General features: G+C 40.3%; 1 protein-coding gene across 5 annotated transcripts in view; it reads left to right on the top strand.

Moving 5' to 3' along the window:
• DCLK1 (doublecortin like kinase 1) overlaps positions 1-22,776 on the top strand; it is a 212,467-nt gene that overhangs the window by 9,637 nt on the left and 180,054 nt on the right. For all 5 annotated transcript variants that reach the window (XM_072134414.1, XM_072134413.1, XM_072134418.1 and 2 more), the window contains exons 2-3: positions 15,341-15,726; positions 20,518-20,864. In XM_072134414.1, coding sequence (XP_071990515.1) covers positions 15,341-15,726; positions 20,518-20,864 — 733 coding nt within the window. The remainder of the gene's footprint in view (positions 1-15,340; positions 15,727-20,517; positions 20,865-22,776) is intronic.

Raw genomic sequence — 22,776 nt, 5'->3', positions numbered from 1 at the left:
GAAAACCTGTTAGATCATCACCGGGAGCAGAGCATAAGAGGGAGGAGTTACTGAGAACTTGTAGTTTCCAGTGGCGGCCATCTTAGTGATAACTCCACCTACTTTAGAGAGGCCATAAATTTTGTAAATCATAAAATCAAACTATTTAAGCTCTGTTTTGTGACTAATGACATCATCATGGGTTTTTGTGTTAGATGTTCATATTCCCAGAATACCCCTTTAAATACTGCTGTAGGACCTTGTCACTTGGTTTAAAGGTGAGAAGCTGATGACAGGTTCCCCTTAACTGAACACTACAAAATGGATTTGTAGTGGCCCATTAGCTGATTCATTCTGGTCTATGATTACGGTAAGACAGAGGGAGAGAAGCTGAGCTTCTGTATATGATTTACAGATGTATTTATAAGTAAAACCCCCTAGTCCAGTGATGGCGAACCTTTTAGCGACAGAGTGCCCAAACTGCAACCCAAAACCCCCTTATTTATGGTGAGGTGCCAACCAAAAATTAAAGGAGTAACTTATTGCTCCCTGTTCTTCAACAACGTTCGATCATATTGGCCTCCTGAGCACAAGATGGAAAATTTGCATCATTTTAGATTCTTTCCAATGTCCCTCTGTACACAGAGAATTGAGGGGCCAGCAGAAGGTCTTCCAAAGATAATTCCGCCCTGTCTACTCATTCTCCCTCTTCCTACATACCTAAGTAGCGAAGTAAGTATCACTTAAATATATGACTGAAATGGAACTGCAGGAAAATTCTTTGAGTCCTGTCTGGTTTTCTTGAGTGATGGCCCGGGTGCCCACAGAAAGAGCTTGGAGTGCCACCTCTGGCACCCGTGCCATAGGTTCGCCACCACTGCCCTAGTCCATCTTGGGAGGACTCCTATATATATATAGGCCTTTTTATATATCTCCTAAGAAGGTGCATGAACGTTATGTACAGGTGCAATAAATTTATAAATGTTATGTACAGGGATAGGGTTATGTACTTGGGACTTCGCTATTAGCTGTGGTAAACCTGACCTTTATTGCATGGTTAGTTGATTGCTTCACTCTATCAGGTAATACTACACTTTCTCTGCTGATTGTACGGTTGCAACGTTCTGTAATGACTTCTGTTTCCCGCTGGTCGCTAGAAAAGCCAGACCCGTAATGACCTGCTGATGGCTAGTCCAGCTCTTTCTCAATATATGGTTGTCTTGATGGGAGAATCTCTTCTTTCCATTGAAATTAACTCCATTACAATTTGCATTATTCTTCTATATGGGAGAAGTATATGGCAGCATACTCATCCTAGGACAGTGATGGCAAACGTTTTAGCGACCAAGTGCCCAAGCTGCAACTCCAACCCTGCTTATTTATCGCGAGGTGCCAACCAATAATTAAAGCAGTAACTTATTGCTCCATGTTCTTCAACGACTTTCAATCATATTGGCCTCCTGAGGACAGCAACACAGTAGAAAGATGGAAAAGTTTCATCATTTTAGCTTCTTTCCAGTGTCCCTCTGTACACCCTCTGTGGGGCCAGCAGGAGGTCCTCCAAAGATAATTCGTCCCTGCCTACTCATTCTCCCTCTTCCTACAGTCCCTAGTAACTAAGCAAGTATCAAAATATGTCTTAAAGCAGCATCTTTTAAGTTGCTTGCAACTGCAGGAAGATTCTTTGAATCCGGTCTGATGTGCTGGGGCAATGGCCCAAGTGCCCACAAATAGGGCTCTGAGTGCCGCCTCTGGCACCCGTGCCATAGGTTCGCCACCACTGTCCTAGGATGTCTGGTTCATGAGTAAAGGATTTAATACTTTATACAGGCAGAGAAATATTTTATATGGAACTGAGATTAATATACTGTATACAATGTCAATATATATTGATACTGCAATGGATACAATTAGTTATTGGTGAAGAACTTTCTTTATTCTATGTAATAGAACTCTAGGGAACTTTTGGAGTTGAATTGAATTAATGCTGCTTTAGTTTTCTTACTTTCTATTGTACTCTCTTTTTGGACTCCTCAGTAAAGTAATTGAGGAAATTTGAGTACAGTTTGGTACCAACTTCTATAAATAAAATTTATTTAAATGCTTTGTCCATTTTCCGACTTTTTAATTAATTCCTATTTTAAGAATTAATATTTTAAGAGGAATGGGACATGGGGAGGAGTAGTTGGGAGGGGCTGGCTGAGCAGGACACGCCCCATCTTATGCCAGGTGATTTAAGATAAAGTTGATTTATGGGGATGTAATGGAGAAAATTTTTAGTTAAAAGAAAGGCGTCAGTTCACACTCACAGACACTCACAATGAATAGGGTGCAGGAGATAGGGGTCTTTATACTTGGTCTGGACATTGGTCACATGTACAGTAAATTATGTAAAAAAGTCCTCGGAAGTAGAAGACACAATATGCATGCACTTTAGGCCTAATGCAAACAGATCAGTAGACCCTGGGCACCTCTGTTTTCTCTAAATTGTAGCAATTGCAGAGGTAAGCTCTATACCAGTGATGGCGAACCTTTTAGAGACCGAGTGCCCAAACTACAACCAAAATTCAGTAATTTACTGTGAAGTGCCAACATGGCACTGTAATTTATTGCTACGTGTTCTTCCACATCTTTCAATTGTATCTGCCACCTAAGGCCACCAATACAGTTGAAAGAAAGAGGGTCTCTCTGTAGAGGAAGAATGGTGCGTCCAGCAGTATGACCTCCAAAGATAATGCAGCCCTGTCCACACCTCACTTTTCCTGCAGTTCCAATCAGCCAATGACGTGTCGCTTTAAAATAGCGCTGAGAGCAGCATCTCATACGTTGCTTGAGACTGCAGGAAGATTTGGTGGATTTGTCCTATTTGGTGAACTCTGTCCTGTGGTAATGGCCTGAGTGCCCACAGAAAGGGCTCTGAGTGCCACCTCTGGCACCCGTGCCATAGGTTCGCCATCACTGCTCTATACACTGGAAATCAAAATTAGAGAACAATGTATGATCTCTTGATTTTTAAGTAATCTACATTGATGGCTTTTTTTGTAAGGAGTACACCATGCCACTAGAACAGTGTTTAACAAAATGACCAAATTCTATCAACATTAAACCTTTATTTTGCAAGAAAATGTGGTGCTCATAATTAGAGAACAGCAATGACTGTAGCACAGATAAAGATTATAACAAAATTTTCTAAAGGACACACCAGTCACCAATCAGTAGGGAGCACACAGGCCTTTGCTTTGAATTGCTGCAGCCACAGGACATCACTAGTTTCTCTCACTGGTGGGATTTTGAGTCTACTCTTCTTTCAGTCTCCTACACAGTTCTGTGACTGTTGTGGATTTCTTGGCCATAACTTTCTCACCAATGAATTTTGTAGAAGTTTTCTATTGAGTTTAGATCAGGATTCTGAGATGGCTATTTTATTGTTTCAGTATTTTCAGTTTCAAAGAACTGCTTTACCCGTTTTTTTCTGTGTGACAGGAGGCATTGTCCTGCATCAAAATTTCTGACATATTGAGTGTGTAATGCAAGACAGGCAGCATTTATTCATGTAGCTGTATGAGAGGTCAATGTCCTGCTGCATAAAACATTCCCCAAACAATGACACTTCCTCCACCACCTTCCACTGACTTCTTTACACACTTTGGGTTCAGATAAATAAATTAAACTTGCATTCATCACTAAAATGCTCCTTAGCAAATGTGAGTCTAGAGTTTGTATTATTTCCGCCAATGAGAGCTTTGGTCACTTTGGGCAGAGTAGGCTTTCAGTCCAAATTCTATGAAACAAGACACTGTATGATAAGAGTGATCCTAATCCTGTTCAGTTCTGAACTGGCGGGTAATTCCAGTTGCAGTGTTGAGACGATTACCCATGGAGATTCTTTGCATTATCCAGTGTTCTCTTGCATTTGTCTGTCACAGGCGACCTGCTTTCTTTGGGGACTTGAATGAGTTTGTGATGTTGTGAAGGTGCAATATTCTAGAAATCACAGACTTGTAAAGACCAACTTTCTTTGGCTGATACCCTTTATGATCCACACCTGCTGTTGGCTGTAAAAACTGCTTCTGAAAAACTGAACATGTGGAAGCCACCTTAGAGTAAATACAATTTATGAAATAAAATGCTGCTATTTTACTCATGTTGGGATATATTCACATAGGACTACACAACAACCTTAACATTTAGGAAAGTGTGCATTCTCTTAGGCTACATTCACACGAACGTATGGGGGCGTATATACGTCCGACATATATATGGCGTATATACGTCCCCCATATACTTCTATGGGCTCACAGCCCTGTACGGGAGCGGTACGGTGCAGCACACGTGCGGAACCGTACCGCTCCGTAGCCCGTAAAAAGATAGGACATGTTCTATCCTCCTACGGAATACGGCTCCTTGCGCTGTATATTTCTATGGAGAGGGGCGGGGGTGAGCTGTGCTCATCCCCTGCTCCTCTCTGCAGCGCCGATGTATGCTGGCCGTACTACGGTACGGCGGGCATACATCATGTGAATGTAGCCTTATTTTGATCTCCAGGGTATGTTTGGGATCCTAAACTTTAGCTATAGAAATATACATGCTGGCCAAAAACAACCTGACATGTCCCCTTTATGACCTGTTGTTATGTTCTTTTTATTTCAGGATACATGGATAGCCTTTAGCGCTAGGTTCTTGTAACATTATGAAGGACGCTTAATACTATTTGCGGTGCTCATAGAGCGTATCTGCTATAATGTGACAGGGACACAGCTTATACTTATACATCCTGGGGCTCTAGACTTTTCTAGCAACACTCCAGGGTGGGATCTCATTACATAAGACTTTTAAAACTTAAAATTATGCATTGCTTATGTAAAATGGAACATTACGCTCCATGATAGATAGATAGACTGGTGTAGTAAAAAAACATTGGCACACTTGCCATCTGGCGTAAAAATTTTTGAAAAGTGACTTAATAAAATGGAATTTAGGAGAATTTCAGGATTTTAAGATCACCTGCAATATGTCTTTAAGTTTATTTGATAGATTCATACATTCACTTTTCTTTAATTGTCCAGAAATCTGTAAATATCTGGCTTTATACTAATTTTCAATACATATGGGGACTGTCCATATGGTATGTGTCTAATTAAACCTGATACTTTCTGGCTTTCCTTAGTCTACAGTACAGTTTTGAATGCATTGGCTGAGATGTAAGTGTTATATAGTGATATATACTCACAGTACACGGGTGTGTGGGGAATTCTCACACCCTACTCCAAGTGATTTACAAGGGATTTCTAACAAAATGTGAACAAAAATCTGAGTAAATACTGTACTTACAGGTTTTTGTGTTTATACACATTTATAGCTATCTCCTATCTATATCTATCTCTCAATTTACTTTGCATTTTTGTATTCATTTTAATGTTTATACCGTATATTCCGGCGTATAAGACGACTTTTGAAGACAGAAAAATCTTCTGTCTTCTCTGGGGTCGTCTTATACGCCGGTAATCCCGACCGCCCGCTGTGTATTCACGGCGGCGGTCGGGTCGCGCTGCATGGAGAGGGCTCACGCGCTGAGCCCTCTCCATAGCCGGTAAGTCTTTGCTGCATATTGCAGCAAAGGCTTACCGGTAACACCCGCGATCGGTGCTAGCACCGATCGCGGGTGTTTTCACAGCGTGGGCTGCCGGCAAAGCTGCCGGCAGCCTCAAGAAGATAGCGGCGCATGGGCGCCGCCATCTTACCTGGGATCGCTGCTCCCCGTGACGTCATCGGGGGCGGCGATCCGTCTCCATGGTAGCCTCGGGTCTTCCGAAGACCCGAGGCTATTTCGTTTTAACCCCTTCATTACAATGTGCTGATAGCACATTGTAATGAATGAGGAGGAAAATCCCCATATACTGCCATACTATAAAAAGTGATCAAAAGGTCGCACAGTCCTAAAAATGATATAATTGAAAATATTATCAAATTTCGCAAAAAATGACACCACCCACAGCTCCGTACACCAAAGTATAAAAAAGTTATTAGCGCCAGAAGTTGGCAAAATCAAAAAAATTATTTTTGTACAGGAGGTTTTCATTTTTGTAAATGTATGAAAACATTATAAAACCTATACAAATTTGGTATCCCCGTAATCGTACCGACCCAAAGAATAAAGTAGACCTGTCATTTGGGGCGCTTAGTGAAAGACGTAATATCCAAGCCCATAAGAAAATGGCGCAAATGCGTTTTTTCACCATTTTCATTGCATTTGGAATTTTTTTCCCGCTTCTGAGTACATGGCATGGAATATTTAATAAAATAAAAATTTAAGGTACAGTATGGTAACATTTACAGTAAAATGGACGATGGTAATGTTGTTGTTGTATGCCTTATGTTTATGAGCGACAGTTTTCCTGCTATATACCTGCATGTCATAAGAATTTAAATTAAAAAAAGGACCATGTTAAATTCAAATCTGTTTTTTTTTTAAATTTTTACCGGTGTTTTGTATGCGTTGGAAAAGGGGTAGTCTTACACGGCGAATATATCTTAAACTCTATATTTTAAACAGGAAAGTAGGGGGGTCGTCTTATACACCAGGTCGTCTTATAAGCCGGAATATACGGTACTTATATATATATCGCCATACAATACAAAACAATACATTCATACAGATACTAAAGGTGCAAATACATTTCTATACTATAGTACCACTAAATAACCAAATACCTTCCAGTCTACATGCCGCATCCATAGAATACAGAGAACTAATAGTCAAAGGAAATCTACCATCAAAATCAAGCATGATTAACCAGGGACACCAGATTCGGGCACCATCACTGTGGTGATCTTCTTATATTTGTTATCCATGGTCACCTTCCTTCTAAAATCAACTTTTAAAATTATGCTAATGAGACGTAAAAGGTTCTGGGGTGTTACCAGTGCTATAACTTCACAGGCTGTTACACTGTCCCCCCTCTTCTTCCTCTGCATTTCACCCCTCCCTCTGCCTGATATAATCTCACAGCAGCAGAGGAAGTTTTGGCGCACAGTGCGAGGGGGAATTGCTCATTGCACACTGTGCAGCCTGTGAAGTTGCAGCACAGAGGGGCTTTCATAACACCCTCATGAGTTCTTAAGGCTCATTAGCATGATCATAAAAGTTGATTTTAGAAGGAAGGAGGCCATGGATAACAAATATAAGAAGATAACCACAGTTATGTTGCCTGGATCTATGAGTAGGTGTACCTGGTTTATCATGCTGGATTATGATATCACATTTCCTGGTCTAAGTTATTGATGGGGTTAAAGTGGCTGAGATTCATAATAGCCTCCCTTTTACATTGAAAGGTTTTTGCACCCAGAACAGAAAGCCCGATTTGTAGCCTTCAGTATCACTTTGATCCTTTATCAGTATTGATGATCTACTTTTAAAAACGTTAGTACTCATATGTATTTTACGATATTTTTATAATCCTCAGGGTTTAAGCACCAGACTTTTTTTCTCTATAGATTTAAAGCTCAATATTTTTATGTGTCAAAAAATTTATATTGCAACTTAAGGCAGGACTGGTTTTGCTCGATGATCTTAGGCATTTATTTGAAGTGACATCCACCACAGTCTATTCACATTCACATGTATTCACATGTATTCATAGTGACAACCATATGTCATGGTACATGTCACAGCCCCCATTCTTGTTATTGAAGAGATCTTAAATAGAATTTGGATAATAAATATGTATTCCAAATGTTATGTGGTTTTAAAGCTATTTCGGCAATAGATCTGGTGAATTGTTGAAGGTTTATATATTTTTTATATTCTTCATTCCACGCCCGAAACATATCTGAAAACCTAATCCACTAGTGTTCCTCTCCATCTACTAGTGTATATTCCAGCACTGGACAGCAGATTGCATCTTTTTATATGTATTTTATGTAAGTTGTTATAACTAGAGTTTTACTCAGAGGGTCCCCATACCAATACCCTAAAACAGTACTAAACTCATTGGGGCACATTTATTAATGGTTTTTTGTCTGTTTTTGTTGGAAAATCTCAGGGCATTTTACTCTGCTAGTGTTCCGACAGATTTACAGTGTTTTGGCGAAACCTCGTTTTCTGACACTTTTATCTATCTTTTGTTGCTCAATTTGGGCGCAGCTCTTGAAACGCAAAACCTTTTCTGCACTTTAGGTTTCCTGACAATTTTATTTGGCACATTTTTCAATGCATCATTAGACCAACAGAAAGCAGGTATATCAACTTCTGAACCTCTTCATGAATCTGGTTTGTCATTTGTACATCTTATGGTGCGCCAAATATATTAAGACCGTGCAACACAATATAACATCAAGTGCAAATCACTGCTAAAATTCTGCATCATAATACAGCACCTAGACTCTAAAATAATATGTGCCAACCATTGAACTGTAAACGTGGCTTTGTAGGACCATGTTCACATCAGGCTATTTCATAAATTGGAATACCTGGGATAAGTGTAGACTACAGGCGGTCCCCGGGTGACGTACAAGATAGGTTCTTTAAGTTTGTACTTAAGTTGAATTTTTTCTAAGTTGCAACAGGTATATATTATAATTGTAACTCCATAATAAAAAAATGCGTCCCTGTGATTATTGGATTTTCAAAATTTTATGCTGTCATGGTAACAAAGATTGTCAATATAACTTCATTACAGACACCTGACAGGTGATCATTGCAACCTGGGACTAATGTAAAGCATCCAGAGACCATCACCAGAGCTCACAGTTGGCAGAGAGGTCCGTCTGTAACAAGGGGTCGTCTGTAAGTCTGGTGTCCTAGCAGTCAGACCCCTCCACGATCAGCTAGTTTTCCTTTTGTCATGTGGGTATGGAAAATCTTTAGTATTAATGTTGTAAAGTTTACCTCATAGCTTCTACTTTAGTATGAATGTAGTAAAGTTTACCTCATACCTTCTATTTTAGTATTAAGGTAGTAAAGTTTACCTCATACCTTCTATTTTAGTATTAAGGTAGTAAAGTTTACCTCATACCTTCTATTTTAGTATTAATGTAGTAAAGTTTACCTCATACCTTCTATTTTAGTATTAAGGTATTAAAGTTTACCTCGTACCTTTTACTAACAGACGTTTACAGCTTATCTCACCAATGCAGTGTGTGCCGTAACAAACGTATGCTATTTATTTTCCATGGGGTAAATGCAGGCCAGTAGATAAGCTATATACACACCACACATTGGGGGACATTTACTATGGTGTTTCCGCCAGTTTTGTGGCGCTTTCACCACTTGTTCTGCTCTCCTACCTATTTATTAGCTGTCGGGGACAGAAAAAATGACTTTTTCCGTCTGCTCCGACTCTTCTCCGAAAAGGGGCGTGGCTTTGGCGGAGTGGAAACTCAGACACAATTAATATGTGTCGCAGCCCTTTTTGGCCGCTGTAAACTGGCGGAAAGTAGACCAAAAGAAAACTGGTCTAGCAGGGACTGTTGGACACATTTCTGGTGCTCGGGACAGATTTTGGTCCCGGGACAGAAAATGGTCTCGGCGCCAGAAATGTCTCTGCGCAGCTCCACAATATTAAATGTGTATCTTCTTTCCGAGAGCGGGTCGGTAACAAAGCCAATGCAGACACCGACACTTTAAGTAAATGTCCCCCATTGTATAGAGACTTGTATAGAGAATTAATCCTGCACCCAACATTTGTTTCAATAAACATCAAGTATAATGTGAGGGAAGAGAAGAGGAATATTTCACCGGGTGCTGATTGTGTCGTGTACATCTGGCGCCAGCCTCCTATACGATGATGTTTCTATGTGTAGGTCGTTTCTGATTTTTTTTTGCTAAGGAAGCAGATGTTATCATCTTGTCATTACAAATCCCAACAATTTGTTGTTAATATCTTCATGCACATTATCTCCGAGTCTATAGGATGTCATAACTGAGAAATTCCCTCTGGAAAGTATCTCACATTATACAGAATATAAAGAGTGTAAATATGTCATTTCTTTGAAGAGATAAGACAAGGCCTCCATGAATCTGAAGACTCCACTACCATCATGTAGCCTAAAGATCAAAGGGGTTTATACTAGGATTGTGAAGAAATGTATAAGAACTATACATTCTTTATTATACGTACAATACACATAACACCTTGCAAACAACTGCCCTGACTAGTTAGCCTTCATCAAGGAAACAATGACAACTGTTATATCAGGCTGGGGGATCCTCAAAGGTCAATCTGCCATACACCTTAGGCTACAAGCACATGAATTTTGTCCATGGACATGTTCTAGCTGATTTTCCATGGCTAGCACACACCCTCATTTATTACTGTGTGCTTATACACATGCCCATGGTTTCCACCACTTTCTGTATAAGGCTACATTCACCCGGACGAGATCCGCGGTGAGCGTTCCTCACCCCTCCCCTCTCCAGTGAGTCCGTGCAGCAAATCTAGGCAGGAACAGTATGTGTCCTATTTATTGCTGCGTGTCCACACGACATGGTCACAGTTCGGTGAGACACTGTGTGCTGGGTGACTGGTTTTATAGAATGGTGTCTGTGATCTGGCCACAAATTTCATCTGTGTAAATGGAACTTGATCCGCAAAACTATGAGCGTGTCCTATTCCTGCCCAAGGTTATGGCTTGTGAAAGAATCATACATGCCGATGACACACAGGCTGCCCGATATTGCACACGTTACATGTGCAGTAACTACATTAGCTTCTATTGCAGATCTAGGTTTAAATGTTGCACACATAGTGCAGTGTGTGGACCCCATGGTGAAAATCTCATGGACCCAGTTATAGTCGAAGGAATCTGTAGGGCCCCGTTGTTGTCTGTGATTTGTCCGGTCCAGCACTTTGTAGCATATCCATTTAGCAGGTGAACAGAGCGCCCCCCCCTAACAATCGATTAGCCAGGTGTGCATGTGGTATGAGTATATTCAAGGTAAAATGCTTAATACTTCTTGGTTGGATATGTTAAAATCCAACTGCCCAAGCTTCTCTTCATAGAAATCGGAAGGTCCCAGTAGCAGCTGGAAATGTGGACACTAAATCCTTTTCCCATAAAAAGATACTGATGTATGAAGAAATACATGATTGTATGGAATTATATGGTATAGGAACATGCGCATACATAAACTATAACCCTAAAATACAGAGCCTCCTGACTAGGGGCCATCTAAGTAAAGCTGCTTGGTAAATATTAAATGATCAGCTATCTCCAATGCCTGATGTCCATAAAAGGGTGATAAACAGCAGAGCGATAAAAGCAGTCAATAGCACATATGTAGCCTGCACAGATGTTGGCCCCAGTAAAGACAATGTCCATTCATACGGAGAAGTGAAGAGGAATAGGACATTGTTTACTAACAGATGGCTCAAAGGTCACAATGACACCGCACAAGCCTCTTGACCATTGAAGAAGGTCTGGCCCCACTCAATTTAGGCGTAGAGGCAACACATTGTCACATTATAATGAATGGCTGCCTTGAATAGTCATTGTAGGTAAAAGCAGCAACAATAAAGACACAAAAGCTGATTTTCGATTTGTCAATGTTAGGATATTCTATCTTAGATTAACCATTATTAATTACAATTTTTTTTATTAATAATTGTTGTCCCAGTTATCATCTTGATTCTCTTTTTTGGGTTAAGAATATTGATTTTTATGTCCCGGTTTTATATAAAGAAGAGACGTATGCACGTGTTTCCCCAAAGCCTTTATGCAGCATGTACCATGGTGTTAGGTTTGACACTTATTGCTTTCATTGCTGCAGTTTTCATGATGTGTGACTCTACCCTATACATGGTAAATTTGCTGCAGGTTTGGCTATAATTTTTTAAGCCAAATAGTAGTCATTTCATTTAGTCCCCCACTGCATCCCCCCATAATATGTCAGTATGTAACAGCTGCATACTCCCCCATTGTACAAGGAACAATAGACAAGACGTTTGATGGCTGGGGAGAAGCAGCTGTGAGACCCCCTAAAACTTTTAATTTCTGTCTCTAAGATATCCGAGAGTATAAAACTCAGGCGTAAATGTCTTCCCACACACCTGTCAGAAATTTGAAGACAAGGCTGAAAACAAAATTATTTTAGATGATTTTTGACATATGTGAAACTACTAACATACACTAAGTCACAGAAGTATGAGGATCTGTAAAATGCTATAAATATAGACATATATGCATATAGGCACAGCTCAAAGATATTAGAGGAACACTGTGTAACTCCTAATCTAGACAGTATCCTCAGGCAATTGAATCTATATAACTGGCTTTGGTGCAAGTCATAAACAGGAGGTGCATTGCCAGAGCCCCAGAAAATGACTTCCTGCTGGTTACTTGTTTACGTGTTAGCAGTGTGCACGTGTCTGGATAGACTGAGGGCCCAACTTTCTATAATGGGACCTTCTTGGAAGCCAACTTAGATGCCATTTGCCAGAGAAAACCAGAACTTGCAGGTCCATTTCATTTCTGGTCACATGGGTGTCAACCCCAAAACGCGTCAGATGGACTGTATGTGATTATTTTAACCTTTTTGAATAAATCAGTTTTTTAATGGGAGTTCCTACCCCATCTACTACTGGTGCCAGCACCATTCTATAGCCATAACTTTTTTTGTTATCCATCTTAAGCACATTTGATGGACACAGTCAAATCAGGAGACACATTGATAAATGTTGTTCTGCCTGCAACAAGATCTAGTGTGACCAGTTAAGCATGAACTCAGTGAAGTTCAGGAGGTGCATATCCTTAGAGGTGTCCCATAAACCTCTATGGCACGGCCACTTGGGGTAGTGCTCCTGGTTTTATCCTGGTAGAAGAGAAGGTACAAGTAGATAGGATATTAGATATGCATAGAAAACCCCTTTAAAAGACATCTACCATCAGACCGGTTGGATGGTGAATATTGGTGGACAGCCATTTTCAAGTCTCTCCAGAGATGGTCAATTGGGTTTAGGTCTTGGCTCTGGCTGGGTCAGTCAAGAATGGTCAAGCATGGTCAAGAATGGTCCAGAGCACTCTGGAAGAGGTTTTCATCCAGGATATCTCTGAACTTGGCCGCATTCATCCTTCCTTCAATTGCAACCAGTCTCTGCAGCTGAAGAACACCCCCATAGCTTGATGCTGCCACCAAGTTTAACTGTTGGAATTGTATTTGGCAGGTGATGAGCAGTGCCTGGTCTTCACCACACATATCGCTTAGAAGTAACACCAAAACGTTCAATCTACGTCTCACCAGACCAAAGTATCTTATTTCTCATAGTCTGGGAGTCTTTCATGTCCTTTTTTGAAACCTGTATGCGGCTTTCATTGTCTTTCACTGAGGGGAGGCCTCAGTCGGCACAGGTGGAGGCTGCAGTGATAGGTGACATGGTGGAACTTTCTCCCATCTCCCTACTGCATCTCTGGAGCTCAGCCACAGTGATCTTGGGATTCTTCCTTACCTCTCTTACCAAGGCTCTTCTCCCGTCGTTGCTTAGGTGGTCATCCCAAACTTCTTCAGAAGCTGGTAGTCTTACAGACTGGGGATAGTGACTATGAATTTTAAGCTAAAAACTGTGTGAGCTTAAGATAGTATAGAGCTATGGGAATTTGTTATTTGGCTTATTAGTGAAATGTGGTGACAGGTCCCCTTTAAAACTGTTGGAATAGAGCCATCTCAAGGAGGATCAGAAGGAAATGGATAGCATGTTAGTTGTCACAGCAAAGGGTCTGAATACTTATGACCAGTTTTCTTTTTTAATAAATTAGCTAAAATATCTACATTATAGTTTTTATTCCTGCCAAGATGGGGTGCAGAGTGTACATTAATGAGCAAAAAAAAGATCTTACCAATTGGCTGCAATAAAACAAGGAGTGAAAAATTTAAAGGGATCGGAATACTTTCCGTACCCACTGTATAGGCTGATCGACTTGCAGGACCAAGCTAAAATAAAAAATGTGGGGACATGCATGTTTAAGCTGATGGTGGAGCCAACAGGGGCATTGGTGATGTAAGCCAGAGCACTTCCTGCTCATTTCCATGTTTTTGCAAGAATACAGCTGTTCAGTTACATAAGAAAACTGGGTGCCATATACTTGGAAAACAAAGTAGTAAGTTTGGGCAGTCTACCATCAGTAAATCTGATGGTAGATATCCTTAAAGGGGTATTTTCATCTGGGCACTTGCATTCAATTTCATTAATCTGCCATATATAAACATTTCTTCAATTGGATGTTATTAAACAAAATGTTCCTGTGTGAAGATAATTTCTCATAACTGTAACCATGTTGTCCCTTAGAAACGAGATAGCTTCCTCGGATACGGCCACGTCTGATAGATTGAGTGCACAAAGAAACAAAAGGTTATTGTATATGAAATGTCCGGGAGTTACTACATGTCGTACAGCCGTCCTGTGGTAATGATTGCTGAATCCTGTTGGTTTGGCAGGACTCTATAGCGCAAGTCTGGCCACTGCTGCCAGAGTGTGACGTGGTCGTATCCGAGGAAAGTATCTCGTTTCTAAGGGACAGAATAACTACATTTATGAGAAATTATCTTCACACAGGAACATTTTTTTAAATAACATCCAATTGAAGAAATGTTTACATATGGCAAATGAATTTAATTAAATGTAAATGCCCAGATGGGAATACCCCTTTAAGTCTTTCACCGCCTATGACCATGGGGCCAATGTAATGTAAGATGGCAGCTGCGGCAATCATGCACTAAATATAAATAGGAAATGCAGGCCATGTGACAAATGGATGTGACTTTAAACAGTGGATGATGGGAGTGCCAGTTCTTGCACCTCCTCCAATATGATATTAGTCACCTAGTTAGAAATATCCTGGGAATAAACTTTTAAGTTAAACCAGCCTACAATAATTTTTTGATCAAACTGTGTCAAAGTCAAAGTTTATGAATAATTTAATAATAAAAAAATCTATATTTCGTGGTGTAGAACATTGAGGCTTACAGTTCATTGTTACAGGTTGATTGTTGGAATCAATCTACATTTTCTGCTGAGGTGGTGGGCATTCTATGTGACTAACATGGTTGTTATATTGTTGTTTTTACAGTCTTTGTCTTATTTCTAGTAGCTACTAAAAAAAACGTATGCTCCCAAGGTTAATGACATTATTTCTACATTGGAAACTGAACCTTAATGGTTCTCGAACACAATTATATGAATGCAACAAAAGCCTTAGTCATAGTCTTACAATGCTACTAAAATAGTAGCGGTTTTAATGAGAGACGCGGTTCTTCTTGCGGCCCACGTAAGGTGTTTACGAACAATTATATGACAATCCCAGCTATTTATGTGTGCAGAGGATTTTCAAGTCCTTCAATGAATAAAATTTATTTTTTTTGTCTTCACAGACTCTTTACAATGTCCTTCGGGAGAGACATGGAGCTTGAACATTTTGATGAACGTGATAAAGCGCAAAGGTACAGCAGAAGTTCTCGAGCCAATGGGCTACCAAGTCCTACCCATAGCGCCCACTGCAGTTTTTACCGAACCCGTACTCTGCAGGCCCTGAGTTCAGAAAAGAAGGCGAAGAAGGTCCGATTCTATCGCAACGGTGACCGATATTTTAAGGGAATTGTCTACGCTATCTCCCCTGACCGATTCCGATCTTTTGAGGCTCTCCTGGCGGATTTGACCAGAACTCTTTCCGATAATGTAAATCTACCCCAGGGAGTGAGAACTATCTATACAGTGGATGGAATCAGGAAGATCATTTCCCTAGATCAGCTAACTGAAGGTTGGTGTCAAACTCAAATATAGGGTCTTTCTTTCATCCAATGTTACCTGCAATGTTATCTCTGAACAGTGAATGGGACCCTAAAAGAGGAGTGGTTTGCACAGAAGTACCTAGCTGGGTCAATTACGAGTTGTCCAGACCTGGGCAGCCACTCCTATGGAGATTTCTTATACAAGGGGGTGGTGGTGGGTCTTGATGTTATAATCTGGATACTAAAATTGAGATGCATTACAGTTACACCCAGCTAAAACTGACCATCGACTTTAAAGGAAAAGAAATAATAATGGGGATAAGACTTTCATATTGCTGTGAACAAGAGCAGCCTATCAGGGGCCACCACTGGTTGGTCTACAACACACTGTGCCTATGCAGCTTACTAATTACAATCCATAAGGGAGGAACAGAGATCTTTTGTTCTACAATCACCCATGTGCACCATGGGTCAAGTAGACTCATTTTCATGAAGCCATTTTCACTTGACGATGCAATTACCAATGTAGCAGATCTAAAGTAGTCATTTACCAGTCAGTACTACATGATATTAACTCTCTGATTAGGAATTACACAAGTCTTCCTCGTACCTTAATAGTGTGATGGGTCATCTCACTGATATACTAAACATCCCATTTGTAATTGGTTTTTCCAAGGTCAGCATATAAATGGCCAAACATTAGGATAGGACAAGCTGCTGTACAGTGGGTTGAAAAAGTATTCATATCCCTTGAACATTTCTTCATTTAGAGCAACACAAAGAATCAAATATTTGTAAAGTGTAACGAAAATAACAAGTTTAGATTTTTGCTTATTAAAAAAGTGCCAAGTTCGGAGTGTATACTTATTTGGCCCCCTAAGCCAATATCTTGTGGTACCACCTTTGATTAAAATGACATCTGATATATGTTTGGTCCAAATTTACTAAGGTTCTTGCACCAGTTTTCTGTTGGACTGTGCACGTTCTTTTCAGTGCAAACAGCTTGCACATGTATTTAAAAAGTGCCTGTGCCACATATGTGTCACATACGACCCTTTTGTGTAGCGGCTGCACTATTCTTCCTGCAACACAAATTTCTGCACTAAAAGGTGCGTTCCGGTGCTCAATCAGATTTATCATGCAAATTCTGTTAGAAATGTGCAGCACGCCCTATGTTAAAGCTGCTGCACTCTGTCGGAGCAGTACAGGGGGTACCAGATTCATCCAGAGCGTGCGCTAGAAATCCTGAATCTGGAAAACCCTGCACACTATAAAGGAAAACTATACATAGTGCAGTTTGCACTGTTTTTAGTAAATGTGGGCCTATGTCTCCACCAGCTCCACTCTTCCTTTGATCATAGCTCCAGCTCAGTCAGATTGGTTGGAGAACGTTTCATTTTGGCGCACAAATTGTGCAGTAAGTTAGACTATAAGATTATGACCAAAGGCTTAATGAACTGTTGCACAACCGAAAAGGGTCTGAACTGACTCCACATTTATGAAGGTGAAATAGAACTTGGTAGACCAGCTTTTATCTGGATTAATTTTGCGGCAAAAAAGTGTTGGGAACCTAGAAGTGCAGGAAAAGTGCTGCTGTTGGAAAAGCAGCAGTATTTTGGCGCACACAGATCGTATATACGGTATACGGTCCACAAAGTGCAGCAAGAAAAAAACTGACGGAACAACAATAATAAATGTTCAGAGCTTGGGATATTTTTTTTAAACCTAAACGAAATCTACTTACTAATCTGACAGTAGAGTCTCCAAGTGTTTCTTATCCCTACACAGTTTTTCCTATTGTCTAAAATGTACCCTATTAATCAAAAACCCTATGCACCCTAGGTGCAGTTTGCCTGTGTAGTGTCCTGAGGGTGCTAGATTCATGATTTGTGGAGCATGTTCTTCATGGAGCTGGTAACCCTGCACTGCTATGACAGAGTGCCCCAACTTTTTTGTGCACCTTTACCATAGGGTCCAACTGTGCATCGGAACAGTGCAGAATTTCAGTGCAGAATTTTGTGTTGCATTGGGTAAAATGCAGCCACGTTACAAAACTGGCACACATGCCTTATAATTATATGTGCGAGCAGGTTGTACATGCATCTATATGCAAGCTGCACCTGAAAACTGGCACAGCCACTATGATAAATGTGTCCCATAGGGTACATTTAAGAGAATGGTAAAAACTGTATAGGGATGAGAGATATTTTAAGAATCTACTGTCAGGATTCCTGACGATCCTGTAATAAACCTTGTTTTTATTATGCTGTTTGTTCGCTAATATTCTCTAACAAACCTCTGAGACCTTTACAAAACAGCTGTATATATAGATGTAGATTTAGTACCGTATATACTCGAGTATAAGCCAAGTTTTTCAGCACATATACTAGGGGGCAAAAGTCGCAAAAATGACACCACACACAGCTCCGTACACTAAAGTATAAAAAAGTTAATAGCACCAGAACATGGCAAAATGATTTTTTTTTTTGTATAGGAGGTTTGATTTTTTTAAATATATGAAAACATTATAAACTCATATAAATTCGGAATTCCCATGATCGCCCTGGGGCGTGTACTAGCGAGGCACTGGAAGATAAGGCTAATACACACCCCAGAAGCCTCTGTAGTTCATTTACATTTTATAAAAATAAAGTTTTTAAGTTAGGTTAGGTTCCAGGATTATTATAGGCAGGCAGGAGTAAGCTACCATCAGATCTACTTCTGATAGTAGATTCCTCATGGTAGGTTTCCTTTAAGTCATCGCTTTTTTGCTTCATCGGGTTCTTAACAAAGTCCCGACACCCTGAAAGACATTAGATGATCCTTTGTGGGTTCAGCCTACATTCCTCCATTGTGTATAGCTTCCATGACAGTGTAGCAAAACATGATTGCTGTATAACATAGCATTACTATAAAATATCCCATATATCCCCATTACATCCCCATCCCCATTAAAGCACCAGTCCCCAATGACACTGATACAATGTCCCTGAATCTTATACCTTGTAAACGTACCACAAGGAGCTTATTTGTACCATATGGACAGTTACTCATCATCTGATACCGATCTTAGCTACCAACTATTGTGACCCCAGCAATGACCAGGTCACAGTTTTAGAGTAATTAAAAGCATGGAAATCTGCAGACTACATATTAGACTGGATTGCAGTAATAACACAGCCACAGTCCCTTGTTCTTGTGAACTGTGATCTGTAGTAAGGGATTGTGCTGGTTTTCACCCTCAGAGCTGCCTGATGCCGTCAGTGTGCAATAAACTGGAAATCCTCCAGATCTCTTCTGTCGTCTCTTACTAAATGATTCCAGTATGAATTAGCTTGAAGCTGCAGTTCTAGTTAAAATAACTGGAAAATGACTGAGCTTCTGTCCATTTTTTCAAGGTTGAGGGGACACGAGGGGGAGGGGGTTGTATTGTGCCGAAACAGTTCAACCTTTTTGAGACAACCGCCCATTATCACATTGAAAAGTGAGTAAATGGCCAATATGCATACAGTCACATAAGGTGGAACAGAAACTGGGTTGATGGGTGGTCTTCTTAAAGAGATTTTTTGAAAAGGTTTCATATATATACTATTCCACTTTTGTTAGGGCTCATTCATACGGGTGTTTTTGCTATCCATTGTTTTTTGGATAGAATACAGACCCATTTGTAGCTGAACTTGGAGAAAAGGTGATGGAATGACACTGTTCGTGTTTATAACATATTTTGCTAAAAGTTGATTCAGTTTTACTATTGTTTAAAAAATCTTTAATTGGAAAAATGTCCCCCCAAATTTTTTTTCAAACTATTATTTATAGTAAAAAAAAAAAAGACAATAGGGGTCATTTACTAAGGGCCCGATTCGTGTTTTTCCGACGTGTTACCCGAATATTTCCGATTTGCGTCGATTTCCCCTGAATTGCTCCGGGATTTGGGCGCACACGTTTGGATTGTGGCGCATCGGCGCTGGCATGCACGCGACGGAAATCGGGGGGCGTGGCCGAACGAAAACCCGACGGATTCGGAAAAAAACGCCGCATTAAAAAAAAAAATCTGTCGCGGAGCTTGCACTTACCTTCACTCAGCCCGGCTCGGTGAACTCCAGTGCGTTCCGATGCTTTTCAGCGCAGCAGCGCCACCCGGTGGACGGCGGAGGAACTACCTTAATGAATCCCAGCCGGACCCGAATCCAGCGCAGAGAAAGCGCTGCTGGATCGCGAATGGACCGGGTAAGTAAATCTGCCCCAATATCTAAAAAACCTATCCTATCAAGTTAAAGTCTCACTTGTCATGAGAAAAACAAAGTAAACATTTTTTTGATATGTAAAGCGTTTCCAGAGATATTGTCATTTAAAGAAGCGCATAGCAGAACTGCAAAAATTGACCTGGACATTCAGACATCAATGACCATCGGCCACAAAGGGTTTAATTAGTGAGAGTGAGACCCCCTTTATCGTGATTGATGGGGATCCCTGCAATTGGACCTTTACTGTTATGAATGTTACTTCCGGTGGATTGGGGACAACAATCAAACTTACTGTAACCACTTTAAGGCAGCCATAGATAGAAAAGCCGCCCGTTTCAGCACCTCTCGTATGAATGAGGTTGAGCATTACCAGAAATAGCAAGAATGATGCCCCAAACATCTAGATGTATAAATTGGAAGGATTGCATATCATATAAACTGAAATGTGACCTGAAACATGGCGGGACTTGAGCTTACTGTAATCCTCCTCTTGAGTAGTACTTATTTGCATCATCTCATTTAACTATTACTAGACCAAAAATGTGAGCAAAACAGTAACCACGATTTATCTTTTAGGACAAAGTTATGTGTGTGGATCTATTGAGCCTTTTAAGAAACTGGAGTACACAAAGAATGTAAACCCGAACTGGTCTGTGAATGTGAAGACAACCGGCAGCCCCCGTGCAGTGCAGCCTCTAGCTACACCCAAACCTAGCACCTCTGAGGGAAGAGAGAGCAAAGATTTTATAAGGCCAAAGCTCGTCACCATCATCAGGAGTGGTGTGAAACCGCGCAAAGCCGTCCGGATCCTTCTAAACAAGAAAACAGCCCACTCATTCGAGCAAGTTCTCACTGATATAACTGATGCCATAAAACTGGATTCTGGGGTGGTGAAGCGTCTCTATACATTGGATGGAAAACAGGTATGGCATGAAATTGATAGTTTGTTGGAATTACCAAATTTGTCAATCTGTTTATCTACTTTCCTTTTTTTTTTTTTTTACTTATTTTGGTCTATGGAGTTGGTACTTCTGATATCAGTTACTTTTCATTTAATGTGAATTTCGTTCCTTATCTTGGTACCTGATTGGAGCGCTTAGTGCTGGCCAACTAGTAGGTCTCATAATGAAGAATCCTAGCAGTTACATTTATTCTGCTCAATTGTTTTATGGTCCAAGGGGTTGTCTAATGAAGATTTACCTGCCTAGATGTTTCACTCACAATGACATTCAATGACCGTTCAAATAAAGAGTTGCCATTTTGATGAATTAATGGACCAGAACTGCCAGTGGGGCTTACAAAGAGGCTGTAAACGGCCATAGTTTTGGTTTACATGGACAGTACCCGAAAAAGCACCAAATAAATTACTGTATGTAAGTCAGATTGAGTCACTGCCCTACTACCTTGATGGCGGCTTACTGCTGGTGAATATTTGACTTGCCCAGTTCTCCATCCCTCTGCCTGTTTTACGTGGCATAAACGGTGCCACAGATAGAAGCCCTGATTCACCAGGAATCCGTGGAGTATCACTGAATAATGGATGCAAAAAGTTGGAGGTGGTTTTGAAGGATTGGGCATATTGGTTACTCCGGATGGTAAGATGCTATCATGTTTGTCAGGCAGTGGCTTTTTTGGAACTATATATTCATATGTGAGTAGATTTTATAGATGGTGGAAGGTCTAAAGAAACTCCTGGGAAGAAAGGGCTAGAAAAGGCTGTGGGCCCATTGTAAAATTATTAACTTTTCATTAAATCCTTGGGCATTCTGTAATAGGTATTCATTTAGTCTTGGGGCGCTATGGTTACCCCTCCATACAGCAACTCAGATCACTTCCAAGCACTCAGGACATGTCACATTACCCTGCTTCTATTATCTTGGTAAACTTTCTTTCACTTGTATACCTATAATGTGTGTCTTGGCTTCTTCCTCTGCTGTTAAGTTGAATTTGATGGAAGCTCAAAAAACATAATATTTGTTCATTTACACATGAAACGATGAAATTGACAAGAACGATGATGGCATTCCTGTAAGAGTGTCAAATGACTGCAGTGAACTGCTAGATGGTTGTCAAGGAAATGGTTGGGTTCCAGACATTTCATCCACATCTCGTGCATTAGCATACCGCATATATATTTGATGAGTCTTGTAGAGAGTGAGCAGCCACATCAGTAATTATTCACTGATTACTTATTTACATAGTATCATAGAGCGGGCAAAGCCTGAAACCTAGAGGAAAGACAAGATCAGAAGAGGAACCAGCCTGAATCATGGAGGGCAAATGGGTTCATCTTAGAACCACAATTGTGATAGATGTGAGAAGCAATAACAGTGTTTACGCTGGTTTATGAAGTGCTTACAGATCATATTTGAGGTAAAGCAGGTGTATTCTCAGGGGTTAAAACTTTAAAGGGAACTTGTCAGATGATTTATCTACTCCAAAAATGCTCCAACATGAGCACCATAAAATTATGAACTTTTCTTTAACAGTTTTTTTTCCAAATAAGTTGCAATAATAAGTGTCAATAAAGGAGCCCAAATCTTTGATTTTATAGCACTAGTCACATTGAAGATAAGAATCTCATCTTTGAGATCCCATTAAGATAATAGTTCTGGAACTACAGAATAGACATACTGGCAGTCAAAAATAGGGGGGAGAACTAGATCTTTATCTGCAGCTCACATTTTTAACTATGTCTTTAGCTGCCTGTATAAGTGGTTCTGTAGCTCATGAAGCCTGATCTGAAAGATGAGATTTATAGCTTTAAATCAGTAACATGTTTCTAGGTGTTAAGGGAGGATTTATGATATCCTCTTTTAGTGTGCATTGGTTGTG

Source organism: Engystomops pustulosus, chromosome 2 (assembly GCF_040894005.1).
Source record: "Engystomops pustulosus chromosome 2, aEngPut4.maternal, whole genome shotgun sequence".
Taxonomy (NCBI): Eukaryota; Metazoa; Chordata; class Amphibia; order Anura; family Leptodactylidae; genus Engystomops; species Engystomops pustulosus.
The sequence above is the reverse complement of the archived record's forward strand: the minus strand, read 5'-3'. Positions and strand labels throughout refer to the sequence as shown.